Source organism: Oryctolagus cuniculus, chromosome 12, assembly GCF_964237555.1.
Source record: "Oryctolagus cuniculus chromosome 12, mOryCun1.1, whole genome shotgun sequence".
In the NCBI taxonomy this organism is placed as follows: Eukaryota; Metazoa; Chordata; class Mammalia; order Lagomorpha; family Leporidae; genus Oryctolagus; species Oryctolagus cuniculus.
The window spans coordinates 24,323,615-24,340,251 of record NC_091443.1 but is presented as its reverse complement, the minus strand read 5'-3'; the positions used below and the strand labels follow the sequence as shown (position 1 = coordinate 24,340,251).

Genomic DNA, 16,637 nt, shown 5'->3' with positions numbered 1-16,637 from the left:
ACCTTCACAGGGTGCAGCACCCTTCCCTGACAGCACTTCTGGTGTACAATTCGCTTCATCCCAGGAAAGAGTGGAGGACAAAAGTCCCCTCTTCCCCACTAAGACCCGGTGATGGAGCATTTGCACACACCAGCTGTGAGTGAGCCGAAAAGGGACTCAAGACGACAACTGCATTCGCAGCACCATCGGAAACAGTAAAATGCTTAGCAGTTAACCAAGGATGTAAAAGACTTAACCATGAAAGATAAGCAGCCTTGCCAAATATGAGGCTGGTGTGGTGCAGTGGATTAAACACCCCCTGCAGCACCAGCGTCCCCTAGGAGTGCAGCAGCAGCAGACCACCTAAGTGCTTGGACCCTGAAACCCACATGGAGATCCTGAGGAAGGTCCTGGCTCCTGGCTTCAGCTTGGCCCAGCCCTGGCCATGTGGCCATTTGGGGAGTAAACCAGCAGATGGAGGATATTTTTTCTCTCTCTCTGTAATGGACTCGCAAATAAATAAATCTTTTTAAATAAAATTTAAGTAAATCAAAGAATACTTATATAAATGGAAAGACATCCCACATTCTTGAATTATAAGATTTTTATGATAAAATGTCAATAATACCCAAAGTATTCCACAGATTAAACACAATCTCTTTGGCAGAAAAATAAAAAATACACCCTAAAATGTATATGGAATCTCAAGAGACCCTAAATAACCAAAATAATCTTGAAAAGAAAGAGCAAGTTGAAGCACTCACACTTCCTGATTTCACAACTTATTACGACACTGTCATAACAACAGTTCATCTATAGACCAGTAGAATAAACCCAGAAATAATATAGCCTAGAATAAATAATATAGCCCAGAAATAAACCCTAATGTATATGGTCTGTGATTTTCAGAAAAGCTGTCAAGGCCATTTGCCTCACCCAGTTCAGGCTGCTATAACACAAATACCATAGACTAAGTTCTTAAAGAACAAATGTTTGTTTCTCACAGCTCTGAAGGCTGGAAGGCCAAGATCGCAGTCCCATCATGGTCAGGTTCTAGTGAGGGCCTTTTTCCTTGTTTACAGGCTACCACCTGTTCTCTGTGTATTCACACAGCCTTGAAAGAGGGAGAGCTCATCTCTGTCTGCTCGCTCTTATAGGAGCACTCATCCCATTCATGAATTCCCTACTTCCATGGTTCAATTACCTCTCAAAAGCCCCACCTCTAAATAACATCATGGAGGGGATGAGGATTCGACATCGGAATCTGCTAGGGGAGGAAACACAGATATTCAGTTCACAAGTCACTGGGGAGGAGTCTTTTTAGCCAACAGTGCTGGACCTATTAGAGAAATGCGGGCAAAAGAATGAAGTTGGGCCTAACACCAGGAAGACACTTAACTCAAGGTAGAGCAAGCACCCACATATAAGAGCAAAAACTATAAAATTCTTGAGAAAAAAAAAAAACACAGGGCAGAAGCTTCACTACATTGAGTTTGGCCATGATTTCTTATATATGACACCAAGGGCACAAAACAACAGACTCAAAAGTACACGACTTTGGCTGCATTGGAGTTTAAAACTTTTGTTCATCAAAAGAGTGAAAAGGCAGCCTATGGACTGGGGAGAGAAAATGCACACCATATGTCTAATATGGAATGAATGTCCTAAATAAACAGAGAACTCCTAAACCTCAACAACAACAAAAATCAACCCAACTGAAAAATGGGTAATAGGCTTGTATAGACATTTCTGCAAAGATTACATGAATGGCCAAAAATGCATGAAAAGATGCTGAACATGACTAACCATTAGTGAAGTGATAATACAAGCAGCAATAAGATAACATCTCATATCCACTAAATGGCTACTACCAAAACAAGCAGAAAATAACAAGTGTTGGTAAGGATGTGGAGAAATTGAAACACTTCTGCATTGTTGGTCAGAATGTAAAATGGTACAGCCAGCAGTAGAAAACAGGATGTTGGTTCTCAAAAAAAAAAAATTAAAAATAGATTTGCAGTTGACCCAGCATTTCCACCTAAAGGTAAACTCCCAAAAGAATTGAAAGCAGGTTCTTGAAGAGGTATTTGTGCACCCACGTTCACAGCAGCATTTTTTATAGTAGCTAAAATGTGGAAGCAGGACTGGACATGGTTGAGATACCAATTAAGATACTCGCATCCCATATTGGAGTGCTTGGAATTGAGTCCTAAAACAACTCACATTCCAGCTTCCTGCTAACATACCCACTGGGAGGCAATGGTGATGGTCTGCACAAGTACATGGGTCCCTGCTACCCGTGTGGGAGCCCTGGATTGAGTTACAGGCTCCGGTCTTTGTTGCAGGCATTTGGAAAGTAAACCAGTGGATGGGGCGCCTCTCTCTCTTTCTCTCTCTCTCTCTCTGCCTCTCAAATAAGCTGATTATTTGAAAAATATTTACAAGCTATTGAAAAATAAAATAAAATGTGGAAGCAACCACAGTGTCCATCAGCTGATGAGTGGCTAAAGAAAATGTGGTATAGACATACAGTGGAGTATCACTCAGGTTTAAAGGGGTGGACATTCTGAGAGATGCTGCAGCACAGCATGAAGTACTAAGTGAAATAAGCCACTCTCAAGAGGCAAATACTGCATCATTCCTCTGACTTGAGGGCCTTGGAGTAGTCAGAATCATAGGGTCAGAAAGAGAACAGTGGTTGCTAGGAGCTGCGGCAGGTGGGAAAAGGGGAAGTTCTTGTCTAAAGGGTTCAGTTTCAGTTTTGCAAGTTAAAAAGTGCTGGCGGTGGCTGGTGGTGTTGGTTTCACAACAACATGCATGTATTTAATGCCACTCAATGATGCGCTGAAAAATGGTTAGGATAGTAAATTGTGTTATATATTTTACCAACAAAAACAAATAAATGAAAAAGAGAAGAACCAGTGATGTGGAGGGATCTTGATAGAGTCGGTGGAAATGTGGGCATGTGAGACCTTGTCCAAATGCTTCAAACTTAGAAGACAGGATAGCTTTATCTTATGAACCAGAGTTAATCCTGAAAAGGCTTTTCCCTGGTTTTCTTCACTTTTGTGATCGATCAGTAGTTGGCTAACCAGAAACAGAGCTATGTCCCTTGGTGTCTCAGGAAGTAGCTATTGACTTTTCTAACAAGTACAAAGTCACTTGCTTCTAGGACACTGTGGGTTTACCATTTGGGAAAGGAGGCTTGCTTTGCTTGATCATCACATTCTGCATAAGTCACGTCATGAGCAAGAGGCCTCCAAGGGGGCAAACTTCAGGAAATTATGACTTGGATTTTTGAGACATGCAGCAGCACAGTATTCCTGCTTGGGATTTTATGATTCACAGTAGCAGTGGGAGAGGTTTATTGAGGACCATGTTCACAGAAAAATAGAGGAGGGCAAATCAAAAGCAACTTCACTATCCATGTGTTCTTGATATGGAGGAGAAATAGGAAAAAGAGAAAGCATTAATAACACAGCCAAGAGAGTTGGTGTTCAGCCTAGTGGTTGGGGTTGGGGTTGGGGTTGGGGGTTGGGGGTTGGGGTTGGGGGTTGGGGTTGGGGTTGGGTTGGGGTTAGGGTTAGGGTTAGGGTTAGTGGATGCCTGGGTTTGATTTCCGACTCTGGCTCCTGACTCCAGCTTCCTGCTAATGCAGATTCTGGGAGGCAGCAGTGATGACTCAAGTACCTAGATTCCTGCCACCCTTGTGGGATTGAGTTCCAGCCTCCTGGCTTTGGCCTGGCCCACCGTCAGCCATTGCAGCATTTGGGGACTGAGTAAATCGGCACATGGTAGAACGCACTCTCTCTCAAATACATAACTCCAGTGAATGTGTCAGTGTCCACTCTCCAGGATGGCCAATTGGATGGTGAAGAAGAGCTTCTGGGGTATGGGGGAGTGGCGCCCCCTAGGGGTGCAGTGTCACAGAGGGGCCCTGCCTGGCTCCACACCTCCTCACTGCTCTGTTCAGCCCCAGGCTCCCTGGCACAATCCGGTCACCTTCCCTGTTCTTTCCTCCCCTCCATCTGCTCCTGCTCCTTCCCCTGTGGGCTCAGCCCTCTGGATTGAGCTGGTTGCTCCTCTCTTCACCTGCCAGTCGACGGAGACCCCTCACCAAGAGCCTGTGACCCTGAAATGGACCCTGTGTCCTATCTACTTGATTCTTGCCTCTCACGCAGATGTCACCGTCACTTTTAAGGAAAATGTACTACTTTTCTTCAGTGCTTTTAGGGACGAGCAGCTGGACGTGAAACAGGGCCAAATCTGCCAGGTGTTCTCACCCTGCATCGGACCCTCAACACCTGGGGCACGTGGTAAAGCAGGAACACCTGCTAAAACAGGGCGCTCAGACCGAAGCCTGTGTTTCCTTTCCCCTTAGGTTTTACATGCGCCCTCTCCCCAGCATTTCTAGACCCCTGCCCCTTCCCTCTTCTTCCTCTACCCCATCTCCCCACTCCCTCCCTCCCTGCCTCTAACGAGGTCTCTTTAGATCTCTTTCCACACTAGACAAAATAACCCCCCTCCCAAAAGATGCTCATGTCCTGATTCCCAGAACCTGCGGCTGGCTGCAGATGGAATTCAAGTTGCTAATCAGGTGACCTAAAGGAGTCACCCTGGGATGTCTGGGCGAACAGAGTAAAGGTACAAGGGTCCCTACACACGGGAGAGGCGGACAGGCGAGGATCCGGCTGGGAAGGCGTTGTGATTTCAGAATCTGGAGTTGGAGTGATGGGTTGCCAAAAGGACTGACCCACCCCTGCCAGCCTTAAAGATGAAGGAAGGGGCCAAGAGCCAGGGACCGCACGTGGTGTCCAGCTATTGGAAAGGGGAGGGGCACGGATTCTTCTAGAGCTTCCGAAGGTCCCAGCTCTGCCTGCGCTTTTTTGCGTTTAGCCCAGTGAGACCTAGTGCAGGCTTTGGACGCGCAGAGCTGTAAGATAGCCCATTCCTGTGGTTTGAGCCAGTCCATCTGTAGGAATGTGTTACGGCAACAGGAGAACTAATGGGCTCGCGCTCGCTCGCTCTCTCTCTCTCTCTTTCTCTCTCTCTCTCTTCTCAGGGAACCCCCAGCTTCTCCCAGAGAGCAAGGAAAGGCACAGGACAGACTTTCCAGGAGGAAAGTGATGGGCCATTTCATCAGTTAATGGTCGATCTGTCATCCAGTGACAGAAACCCTTAATAACTGTGATGTACACAATACATACACAATTCTGTCACGTAAACGAGGCTGGGCCACAACACAGGTGGCGGCTCCGTGGAGTCAGTGTGGACTCACATCCTTCCTGCTCACCCTGGAGTGGAGCCATCTTTCTAGCGCAAGGGTGGGAAAACTATTTTTCTGCCCAAGGCCTTTAGGATATTTCCATTCGAGGGCAGAGAAGCAGCTGGCTCAACTCCCAAGAGACTCCCTGAAGCCCACCAGGATTTGGTAACTCTGTGATAACCCGCATGTTAATGTGATGACTGCATCCAAGTGCAGCAGAAACATTAACCTCACAGAATCCTGCCCAGGGCTTGTCGCAGCTGCTTCCAGCTCTGGAAGAGTGGCAGAGTTAGGCCACCGCCTGGGTGAGTCCAGCCTGCACCTTGGCCCTGCCGCGTTCTGCTGGGCTGGGCCTCGTCTGTCTCATCTCCTGTAGGGCTGAGACAATGGAGACCCTAGGCAGGCTGGTGAAATCCTAGCTGTGGAAGGCTCCTTTTATTTCTTGCGTTCACATGCACTGCCCCCTCCCTTCGTCTCCAAGTGTATGAAAGGAGACTTCAGAGACTGTTTGTGTCTTCAAAAACCCCTCAGTCTTCATTCTCCCTTTCTCATGTCCAAACCCTTTGAAAGGAAGCTGCGGGAACAGTTAATTATCTTCCAATTTACACTGCAAATGCCGTTGGGTCGCTGATCTTGCAGTATTCATTATAAAGTAGCACTCTCTTTGAAGAGACTTGCATGTTTATAGAGACTTACATAAAATTTCTTCTTTCGTCTTGAAGAGTTTGTTATCAGGAAATAAGTATCAAAAGAGATAATTTATAGATTTTGGCTCTTGGGGTAATTAAAACAAAAATTGTTTCTTGATTGTGTTGATAAATCTGTGTATGAAATGTGTTATGGGTTATTCTTCCTTCCCTGGGTTTTCTAAGTCTTCTTCTCTTTTTGAGATGGGTAACCTGATCCTACCCCGTGCCCAGATAAAAAGATCTTGCAAATCCAGCAAAAGTCATGGTTTTTATTATCGTGTCTTAAGAACAAGGTCTGACTAGTGCTGACAGAAGCGGTGGTTAAGGCCTCACATTTCTTGGTCACACACTCTAGTTAGCGTGGAAGTCTCAGGTATTGATAGGTGTCAGTGACCTCAAGGGGGCGCGACTTTTACACAAATGATCCTGAAACAGGCCACAATACCAATCAAAATGTGGAGAAAACCTGCCCTAAAAATAAAATAGGACACTCCAAGCTGAGCACCAGGAACAAAGGGAGATGGTGGGGTCAAAAAGAAAGTATAAGAGAAATGAAATTGGGGTGGAACTTGAAGGGGGAAGAGTATACAGATGGGGAGGGGCTGGCACAGCCAGAGCAAGGAACCATCTCACAATCCACTCAGATGTAGAACTCCACTCTCAAAGCCTTTAGCTTCCTTTTCCATGTGCATAAAGTGAGAAGTCCCTTGTACTCAATGTAGAGTAATGCTGGTGAGCAAATCAACATATTTCACAAGGTAGACACAGTGATCCCTTTCTCTTGACATTGTAGATGTGTTTTGGAGAGACTGTGAGTAAAGCATGGAGCTGTGAATCAAGCCATTTTCATACAAAGAGGACATGAGTGACTGTTTACAACAGCATCACCACAAAACCACGCCTCCTGTTGCAACATCTTTGCAGTGGAATAGGTTGAGGTGGTCAAGTTAGCCAGAGGGTTGGGATTTGAGTCCATCACAAGTACATTGTAAACTTGCTGTCTTGAGTCCTGGAGAAGTCTAGAATGTACCATCTGTCCCTCTGTTTGCCTTTCACCCCTCAGCTCTAAGGGCGTGCACTGTCTGACAATAATAGGAGCATCCAAGAAAACAATAAAACAGTAGCAGTGCACACTATGGCCCTTACCACACTGAATTAAGGTAACTTGAATACCTTGGGTTTTTAACATGGAAAATTCTCCTATTCTATCTGAGTTGGTAAGCACTCTTCTACTTATTTCTCCTCTGAAGAAGCTGTGGGGGTTGCTGGGAGTTGGAAAATCAAACCCCATCTTCCGTATCCAGGCCCGGCTGCGACCACTGTTTTGAGCTCCTCCAGTTGGGGTGAGCCTGCGCATTTGATGGCTCGTGCATTCCTGACACATCTTCCCCTGTTTTCTTTCCTAGTGTGTCTGAGAAGCCCATCCAGCACTCCGATGGCCAGCAACAACACCGCCAGCATAGCACAAGCCAGGAAGCTGGTAGAGCAGCTCAAGATGGAAGCCAACATCGACAGGATAAAGGTAAGGACCGCACAAACCCACACTCTGTAGCTTGCTGACTGGGAACATGATTTGCAGCCATCTGTCCATTGACTGTTGTCTCACAGACGTGGATGAAATCAGGGATGGTAGGAGAGAAGCCTCATGATTAGGCGAACATCCATTTTTCTTTTTTTTTTTTTAGATTTATTCATTATTTATGGAAAGTCAGAATTAAACAGAGAGAGAAGGAGAGGTTGAGAGAGAGAGGAAGGCTTCCATCTGCTGGTTCACTCCCCATTTGGCTGCAATGGTCAGAGTTGTGCTGATCTGAAGCCAGGAGTTTCTTCCAGGTCTCCCACGTGGGTGCAGGGGCCCAAGCACTTGGGCCATCTTCTGCTTTCCCAAGCCACAGCAGAGAGCTGGATCGGAAGTGGAGCAACCGGGACTTGAACCAGCACCCGTATTGGATGCCGGCACTGTAGGCGGCTTTACCCGCTATGCCACAGTAATGGCCCCAGAGCATCCGTTTTTCTAATGTGACTTTCCCTTCTCCAGATTTCTCCAGCTTCAGATGGTATTAACATTGGTTCCCTATGAAAGTAAAAATCAAAACAAAACAAAACATATGTCCATGGCTGAATTCTAGCCAAAGAAATTGGAAAACACAAAAGACCTATCATCCCTTTAAAAAAAATTGATTATTTGAAAAGCAGAATGACACAGAGAAAAGAAGGAGAGAGCAAGAAAGAGAGATCTTCCCTCTACTGGTTCACTCCCCAGATGGCCACAATGGCCAGAACTAGGCCAGGCTGAAGCCAGGATCCAGGAGCTTCCTCCAGTTCTCCCACGTGGGTGAAAGAGGCCCAAGAACCTGGGCCATCTTTCACTGCTTTCCCAGGTCATTAGGAGGGAGCTGGATCAGAATTAGAGCAGGCAGGTCTTAAACCAGTGCCCATATGGGTTGCCAGCATTGCAGCTTAACCCACTGCACCAGCCCCAAAAGACTTATCATTCTCCCAGCCACTGCCTTGACCCTACAGAGTGATCCTCTTCTCATTTGGATTTTCAGCTTTCTATCCTAGTTCAAGTTCTAGGATCAAGTATCTGTCTTTTAAGCCAAACCCTTCTATATACCACTGCAGGTCATTATTTTTTTTTCTTATTTGTACATTATTGAATTTTTTTCTTTAAAACACAAAAACCACACCTGGTCTCTCTAAGAAGTCAAACATAAAGGTTTAATAGTCTACTTCTTTCTTTCTCCCACTCCCTAAACCTAACCTGACAGCCTTGCCATAAATTGGAGCTAATTCATTCTGAACCAACACTTTAAATCCTACCCATTTGTTGGTAGATTCTATACGTAAAGTTTGCCTGCATAGCATCATTATTAACAAGTAGCCATTGAATGGTATTTGCCAATCATCAAAATTTCACTTTACTGGAGGTAAAATTCTTTATATATCTCATTTTACAATAATGAAACTAGAGCATTCCTTCAAATGCCTTTTAAACCTAGTACTTTTTGGGGGGCCTGCAGTGTGATACAGCAGGTTAAAGCCCCAGCCTGCTATGCTGGCATCCCACATGGGTGCCACTTCTAGTCCCAGCTGTTCCTCTTCTGATCCAGCTCTCTGCTATGGCCTGGGAAAGCAGTAGAGGATGGCCCAAGTCCTTGGGCCCCTGCAACCGCGTGGGAGACCCAGAAGCAGCTCCTGGCTCCTGCCTTTGGATCAACTCAGCTCTGGTGGTCACTGGGGGAGTAAACCAGCAGATGGAAGACTTCTCTCTCTCTCTCTGGCTCTACTTCTCTCTGTAACTCGGTCTTTCATATAAATAAAATAATTCTTAAAAAAAAACTAGTACCTTTTCCTATTTTTTTCAACTGGACTAGTATTTTCTCCAACGTGGGCAATGCAGCTACCTCTGACTTTGCAGAGGGTAATAAACTATTTCTCCCATGAAATCCAGCCCACTGCCTATCTTTTTGTAAATGAAGTGCTATTGGAACACGGTTGCACACCCTCACTTATTGTTGGTGGCTGCTTCTACCCTACCGCAACAGAGCAGAGTGGCTGTAACAGAGACCGTGTAGCCCACAGAGGCTAACATGTCTATTCTCTGGACCTTTTCAGAAAAAGTGTGTTTACCTGGTGTAGAGCAGTGGTTTGCAGCCCAGATGTGTGTTCGCATCAACCAGAGAGCTTTGTAGAGGAACCAATTCCCAAACCAATTAAATCAGAATTGCTTGGGTATGCTCCAGGCATCTGTATTTTTTTAACTCAGTATTTTTAAAAAAATTTTTTCAGTTAATCCCAAGGTTCAGAACTGATTTGTGCCTTCTAAATCCCATCAAGAATGTGCTAGTGAGTGAAGGGAGGAGTTCATCTTCCTTTGGAAAATAAGCTGAGCAAATATCTATGGACAAGTTTTCCAAATGCTTCAACTTCCCTATAAATTGTAGCTCCTATTAATGAGCCACGAGACCTAGTCAGTTCCTGGCCTTCTTTCAACAGCTTTGATTCTGTTGTTCATGAATGAGAGAAGTGACATCCTTACCACTGCCTTACTCCTTTGCCACAGTCCTTTTTTCCTCTTCTCTTTCCTCATCTTTTTTACTCCCTTGCTGAAAAATATAAAGTGGCAGGTGGGAATAGAAACTCCAGGGAGGGGCTGGTGTTATGGTGCAACAGGTTCTGTCACCGTTTGTGTCACCAGCACCCCATGTCAGAGTGCCGGTTTGAGACCTGGCTGCTCTGCTTCTGATCCAGCTCCCTGCTAATGTGCCTGGAAAGATAGCAGATGATGGCCCAAGGCTTGGGCCCCTGCCACCTATGTGTGAGACCCTCATGGAATTCTTGACTCGTGATTCTTGGCTTTGGCTTAGCCTAGCCTCAGCTGTTATCATCATTTGGGGAGTGAACTAGTGGACAGAATCAGTGTCTCTCTCTTACTCCTCCTCCTCCTGTTCCTTTTCCTCATCCTCCGCCTTTTTCTCCTCCTCCTCTTCCTTCTCTTCCTCTTCTCTCTGTCAATCTGTCTTTCAAATAAATAAATATTTTAAAATTTGTTTATTTATGTATTTATTTGAAAGGCAGAATGATGGAGAGAGAGGGAAAAATAGACACACACACACATACAGAGGCTCCGTCCAGTGGTTCACTACACAAACGGCCACAATGGCCTGGGCTGGGCCAGGCCAAAACCAGGAACTGAGAACTCTATTGAGTGTTTCACATGGGCGACAGGGACCCGAGCACTTGGGCCACCCCTCACTGCTTTCCCAGGTTCATTATCAGGGGAGCTGGGTTGGAAGCAGAGCAGCCAGAACTCAAACCAGCTCTCATATGGGATGCTGGCATTGCAGGCAGCAGCTTAACCCACTGTGCCGCAGCAGCAGCCCCAACAAATAAATCTTAAAAAAAAAAAAAAAAAAAGTCAGAGAGAAATGAGGCAGGCCACGATTTGTAGTATCAGACTGGACTTGTTTAGGGGGAAGGAAAGTTCTGCTCCTGGGCCTTCTAGAAAACATCGCTCAGCTTTTTGGGGTGACCCAATAAAGGTAAAAGTTTGGGCAGCTCTGTTATGGCTGGCATTTTCCATGACTGCTCAGCCGCCCCAGGCACTGCTCCTGAGGAGGATGTGATGGGGTGATGGCTAATGAAGACTGACAGTGAGGGAGGAGGAGGGCGGAAGCAGGCCTTTCAGCCATCGGGCAGACCTCCATCATGCCTCACCTGTGCTGCTGACAGCAAAGGGGCTCTTCCCCCATCTCCTCACTCCCATCTCAACCCATCTCCTTCCCTGCTGTCAGTTACCCATCACACTGCTGCCACAGAAGCTTTGTAAGAGAACATCTCGTAGCGTCCCTCTCCCACAGAAAGTCTCCTCACGATTCCCTATCACCTATGAGACCGAATGCAGCTCTTCATCTTCAGCGGAGCGCACGAGGCTCCTCTGGCCCCTGCCCAGCTCTTAACGATTCGTCGCCTTCCCCTTGTCCACATGCTGCACTGAATCACTCTTCTTCTTCTTCTTCTTCTTTTTTTTTTTTCATTTTTCATTTTTTTCATTTTTTTTTTATTTTTATTTTTTGACAGGCAGAGTGGACAGTGAGAGAGAGAGACAGAGAGAAAGGTCTTCCTTTGCCGTTGGTTCACCCTCCAATGGCCACCACGGCCGGCGCGCTGCGGCCGACGCACCGCGCTGATCCAATGGCAGGAGCCAGGAGCCAGGTGCTTTTTCCTGGTCTCCCATGGGGTGCAGGGCCCAAGCACCTGGGCCATCCTCCACTGCACTCCCTGGCCACAGCAGAGAGCTGGCCTGGAAGAGGGGCAACCGGGACAGAATCCAGCGCCCCGACCGGGACTAGAATCCAGTGTGCCGGCACCGCTAGGCGGAGGATTAGCCTAGTGAGCCGCAGCGCCGGCCTGAATCACTCTTAATTCCCTTCAGGGGACACTCCCATGCCTACAACATTCAGGCCCCTTCCCCTCTCATCTTCCCGCCTTACTTGACAACTGGCTCGTGACTCCTTCCAGACTGAGGTGGAATGTTTGCTGTTTGTCCAGTTGTTTATTCGTTCTTCTATCGAATGAATATTTTGTTGGGAGATTGCTAAATTGCTTGGATTTGTTGGGTTTCAGAGATATGCAGGTGAATAAAGACACGATTCTTGCCCTCAAAGATCTCTAGCCTCGTACAGGGTTGCCCAAAAATAGGAATAAGGTCTGTTATCCATACGAATAAGATAGCAAGGAGGCATAATTACCAAATGTCATCAGAAAGAAGCCAGTGGCACACCCTGGCTGTCCTTTGAGGAGACACACATGAACCCCTGCTGAAAGGGGGACAGAGCAAGAACCTGATGAACTGAGCACTACACAGATGCCCTCCTAGGGGGACTTCACTGCGAATCCCTGAGTCTCTCTTGGCCCGTTAGACCTTCCGTTGTTGGAAACACAGCCGCGGCCCGGGTCACAGCGTCTGTTCAGCACCGCAGGGCCAGGCAAGCGTGCTGTGGTGAAGCCCCAGATCGGTTTTCGTTGAGGCGGTGGCAAGACCACAACTGCACCAACACCATTGCCAGCTGTGGCTTCGGGCTTCGTTGTTTGCTTTCAGCGGGGGGTCCCTTCAGGCCTCCTGAGCTGCTCTACCCACTGTCCATGCAGCCGGGCAGGGCTTCTCTCTGTAGATACCATGTGTGCAATTTCCCAGTTAGGGTAGTGACCTCGCAGGGTTAGAAAGGACAGCAGTGGCTCTGTGTACCTCTGGGAGAACCTCCTGTGGCGGAGGTGACCAAGGTTCGTGTTGTGGGAAAACTGGTGAGATGAGTCCGGGTTGGTGGCCTGGTATCCATGACAATATACAAGACCAAACACTATGGTGAGGAGAGAAGTGAAGTTGTATTTGAATAGGAGACAGAGGAGCTTCTGGCAAAGGGAGGGGCTGGGAGAGAGACAGACCCGGCCGCAGAGTTCTCACAGCACGGGGGTATTTGGGTGCCTTTAACACGCAAGCAAATGTACCGGTTATACTTCGGCCATTGTGAAGGCAGGGACAGTCTTAATGGAACCTTTTCTAAGTCGTTTTTGTCGAAACCTAAATCTCACTGTCCACTGGCCATTGCTGTTCCACCGGAGCTTGCATCTTGCATCTGGTTTTGTTCAGTGTGTATGCGCCAGCAAGGAGCTGTGGGGTGGAGTCGCTCTGGCCTGCCTCTAGTCCAGGGCTCCCTCAGTAGGACCCTTTACAAGAGGGAGTGGGCACTGCCCTGAGCAGAGCTGTGGACGGTCCAGCCACGGCCCTTGCAGTCACACAGTTTGCATGGAAAAGCCCTCCTGCAGGCCAGTGTCATACTGGTTTTAAAACCTCGTGTCCTATGTCATTGTTATCGACTCCCGGGAGATTTGGGCTAATGAACCCATTATGGTTCATAAGCCCCAGGCATGTATAAATTACTCCTCCAGCCTTTCTGTATTTCTTTGTTCACATTTCATTAAGGACAGAGAGTAGAAAGAACTGATGGAACATGGGAAGGAGAGGCAGGGAAGGGGTGTGGAGGGGTTGTGAACTGTGACTGCTGTAGGCACAGCGGGCTACTCACGCTAACGCTGAGCGAGGCGCAATGAAAGAAACTCGTCCATGGTGCACGAGTGGAGGGAGCGTGGACAAAGGCAAAGGGCAGCAGGGCCTCCATAAAACTTCATTGCTGTCCTGGGAGTCTTTGGGTTTCTAATAACAGGAGCCTACACCCAGTTAGCTTAAGCAGAAAGAGGGAGGTTGATGGTAATAAAAGATTCAGAATATAAGAGCAGAGATCCAAGAAGTGGAGGGCCGTTGAGAATGCCAAGTGCTCTGTCACGTGTTCTGCTCCTCTCTCCGTGACTGCCCCTTTCTTTGCCTGCGAAGAATGAGTTTCTCAGCCACCAGGCCCATCTCGCAGACCCACGTTCCCCGGGACACACCTCCGAGTTCCCACTCCGCGAAGAAAGAGCCAGGTTAAGACGTAAGACGACCCCCTTCGGCCTCAGTTCCGTAGTCTGAGAGCGGCATCTCTGTTCTAGCAAGAAGGAGGTGTCTCCAGCTTTACTCAACTGACTTGAGAATTGCACACATTGTGAAATGATGGCTCTGCGTGTGTAACGCACTTGAGGATGGGACGGGAGCAGACAGCTGGGGGGCTGGGAGCCACTGTTAGCAGGAAAGATGCTGTTTGTCAGAAGTCACCGTTAGCAATATGCTAAGTAAAATAGACGGAAGGGCAAAGGAAAGCCAGGACAGGAGCATGGGTGAAATGACTGTTTCTTAAGCTCCATGAATCTGAGCCTACATTCAGATTTTAAGCCTACTTCTCACTTCTCCAAGTATTCCCAGTACACCTTTCCAGCAGGTTGCCTTCACTGTTATAAAAATGTGCCATGCCCATTCCCACTGTTCTGTTGTTCTGGGTCCCTCACTGGAAATGCCTTTTCCTTATTCTTTGCCTGGCCACATCTTGTTCCTCCTTTAGGGGCCAGCTCAAATACCCACTTGTTCACGAATCTCTCCCTCCATTCTGACCAGATTTGCTTACCCGTTTAGTCAGCAATTTTACCTTCATCAAATACGTTTTTCCAGGGGGCTACATTGTTCTTAAAGTCAAAGAGCACATTTACTTCTTTGCATCTGTCATGATGCTGGGGTGCAAGGCAATCAATTAACACTAATTTTAGTATTTAACTTTTAAGTTTGTGTATCAAGGGTGTCATATCGCAAGCCTTCAAGAGCTACATGCACTTTGACATTCTCAGTTATACTTACGGATTTACAGATTCTAAGCATAAATGTAATTGGCCAAGAAAAACTGAGGAGAGAATACAAATAAAATATAAAAAAGAAGGGTGGCATTAACATACTGCATTGCATCATGTCATTGTGTGATCCTAAGGAGCTCGTATTTATGGTGTGCTTCCTGTTTAAAACAGTTTAACATGAAAAAGAACAGGCTGATTTTCCTAACTGACAGGTGTAAATTAGTGACCCAAACATGGACATTTCTAAAGCCTATCTCACCTTTCTGTGAATGACTCATAAGAGCCTGGAACTGAACTTCAGGCAGTGTTGTACTGAGAAATGGACTTGTTAGAGCATCATACGTGTCACAAGAGAAAGGATATATTTTTGTTTGTTTTTAAATATTTATTTATTTGCTTGAAAGTCAGAGTTACAGAGAGAGAGAGAGAGAGAGAGAGAGAGAGGTCCTCCATCTACTTGTTCCCTCCCCAGATGGCTGCAATGGCCCGGGGCTGGGCCAGACCAAAGCCAGAAGCCAGGAGCTTCTTCTGGGTCTCCTACCTGGGTGCAGGGGCCCAAGGACTTGGGCCGTCTTCCACTGCTTTCCCAGGCCATCAGTAGGGAGCTGGATTGGAAGCAAAGCAGCCAAGGACGCACACCGGTACTTATATAAGATGCCAGTGTTGCAGATGGCGACTTTACCAGCTGTGCCACACACCGGCCCCTGGGACTTTTAAGTACTTTTCTAGGATTTGAATTGCATATATTAGCAACTCTTCCCTGAAATGCTTATATTTAATTCTGCTGAGAAGATTGGACTATATTCCTTCTTACAGACCAGCTGAGAGTGTTTCTAGGGATGGTGAAATCAGTAAAGGACTTAAGTAGAAATAAAAGGACTTATGGGCCGGCGCCGCGGCTCACTAGGCTAATCCTCCTCCTTGTGGCGCCGGCACACCGGGTTCTAGTCCCGGTCGGGGCACCACATTCTGTCCCGGTTGCCCCTCTTCCAGGCCAGCTCTCTGCTGTGGCCAGGGAGTGCAGTGGAGGATGGCCCAAGTGCTTGGGCCCTGCACCCCATGGGAGACCAGAGAAGCACCTGGCTCCTGCCTTCGGATCAGCACGGTGCGCCGGCCGCAGCGCGCTGGCTGCGGTGGCCATTGGAGGGTGAACCAACAGCAAAGGAAGACTTTCTCTCTGTCTCTCTCCCTGTCCACTCTGCCTGTCAAAAAAAAAAAAAAAAAAAAAGGACTTATGTAGAAAGGACTGTGTTCAAAATGGCCAGTACTAATTATGCTGAAGGCAAAGTAAAAACTAAAGTCAAGCATGTATTAATATTTGAGCATAAAATTTCACGTTTAAGGAGTTGATATAATTTTTTAAATATTCCATATCTGACCTCATGTGATGATAGGTCACAGTGAAAATGCTGGCACATTGCAGATATTATATAAAATTATCTTCAGTCTATATGTACAAGGTGCATATGAAACAAATTAATTTCTGATATCTCATTGTATATTATACAATGTGAATTATCCAAAATATGAAAAATTCTGAAACACCTCTGGTCTCAAGCATTTTGGATAAAGATACTCAACTTGTATTGTAAAACCATGGTAATTTACAATCCATGTAAAATGAATATTTGTGATTAGCTTCATTTTCTGACTTGAAGTTTCCTTTTCTTAAAATGTCTTTTAATTTAATTTATTTGAAAGGCAACAAGAGAGTAAGAGAGAGGGGGAGAGAAACAGAGAGCACTCCCATATACTCACAACAACCAGAGCTGGGCCAGGCCAGGCCAAAGCCAAGACCCATGAACTGAATCCAGGTCTCCCAGGTGGGTGGGAGGACCACCACCTCACTTGAACAGGAATCTGGAATTGGGAGTAGAGCAAACACTTGAACCCAGGCACTCTGAAGTGGAATGTGGCATCCCAAA

The 16,637-nt window shown here is 46.7% G+C and overlaps 1 protein-coding gene across 7 annotated transcripts in view; it reads left to right on the top strand.

Annotated features, from left to right (window-relative positions):
• Positions 1-16,637, top strand: part of GNG2 (G protein subunit gamma 2) — a 171,189-nt gene that overhangs the window by 137,794 nt on the left and 16,758 nt on the right. For all 7 annotated transcript variants that reach the window (XR_011380722.1, XM_070053666.1, XM_017348297.3 and 4 more), the window contains one exon: positions 7,341-7,456. Coding sequence is in view for 6 of the 7 variants with exons in the window: in XM_070053665.1 (XP_069909766.1) it covers positions 7,341-7,456 (116 nt within the window). In the remaining variant the exon portion in view is untranslated. The remainder of the gene's footprint in view (positions 1-7,340; positions 7,457-16,637) is intronic.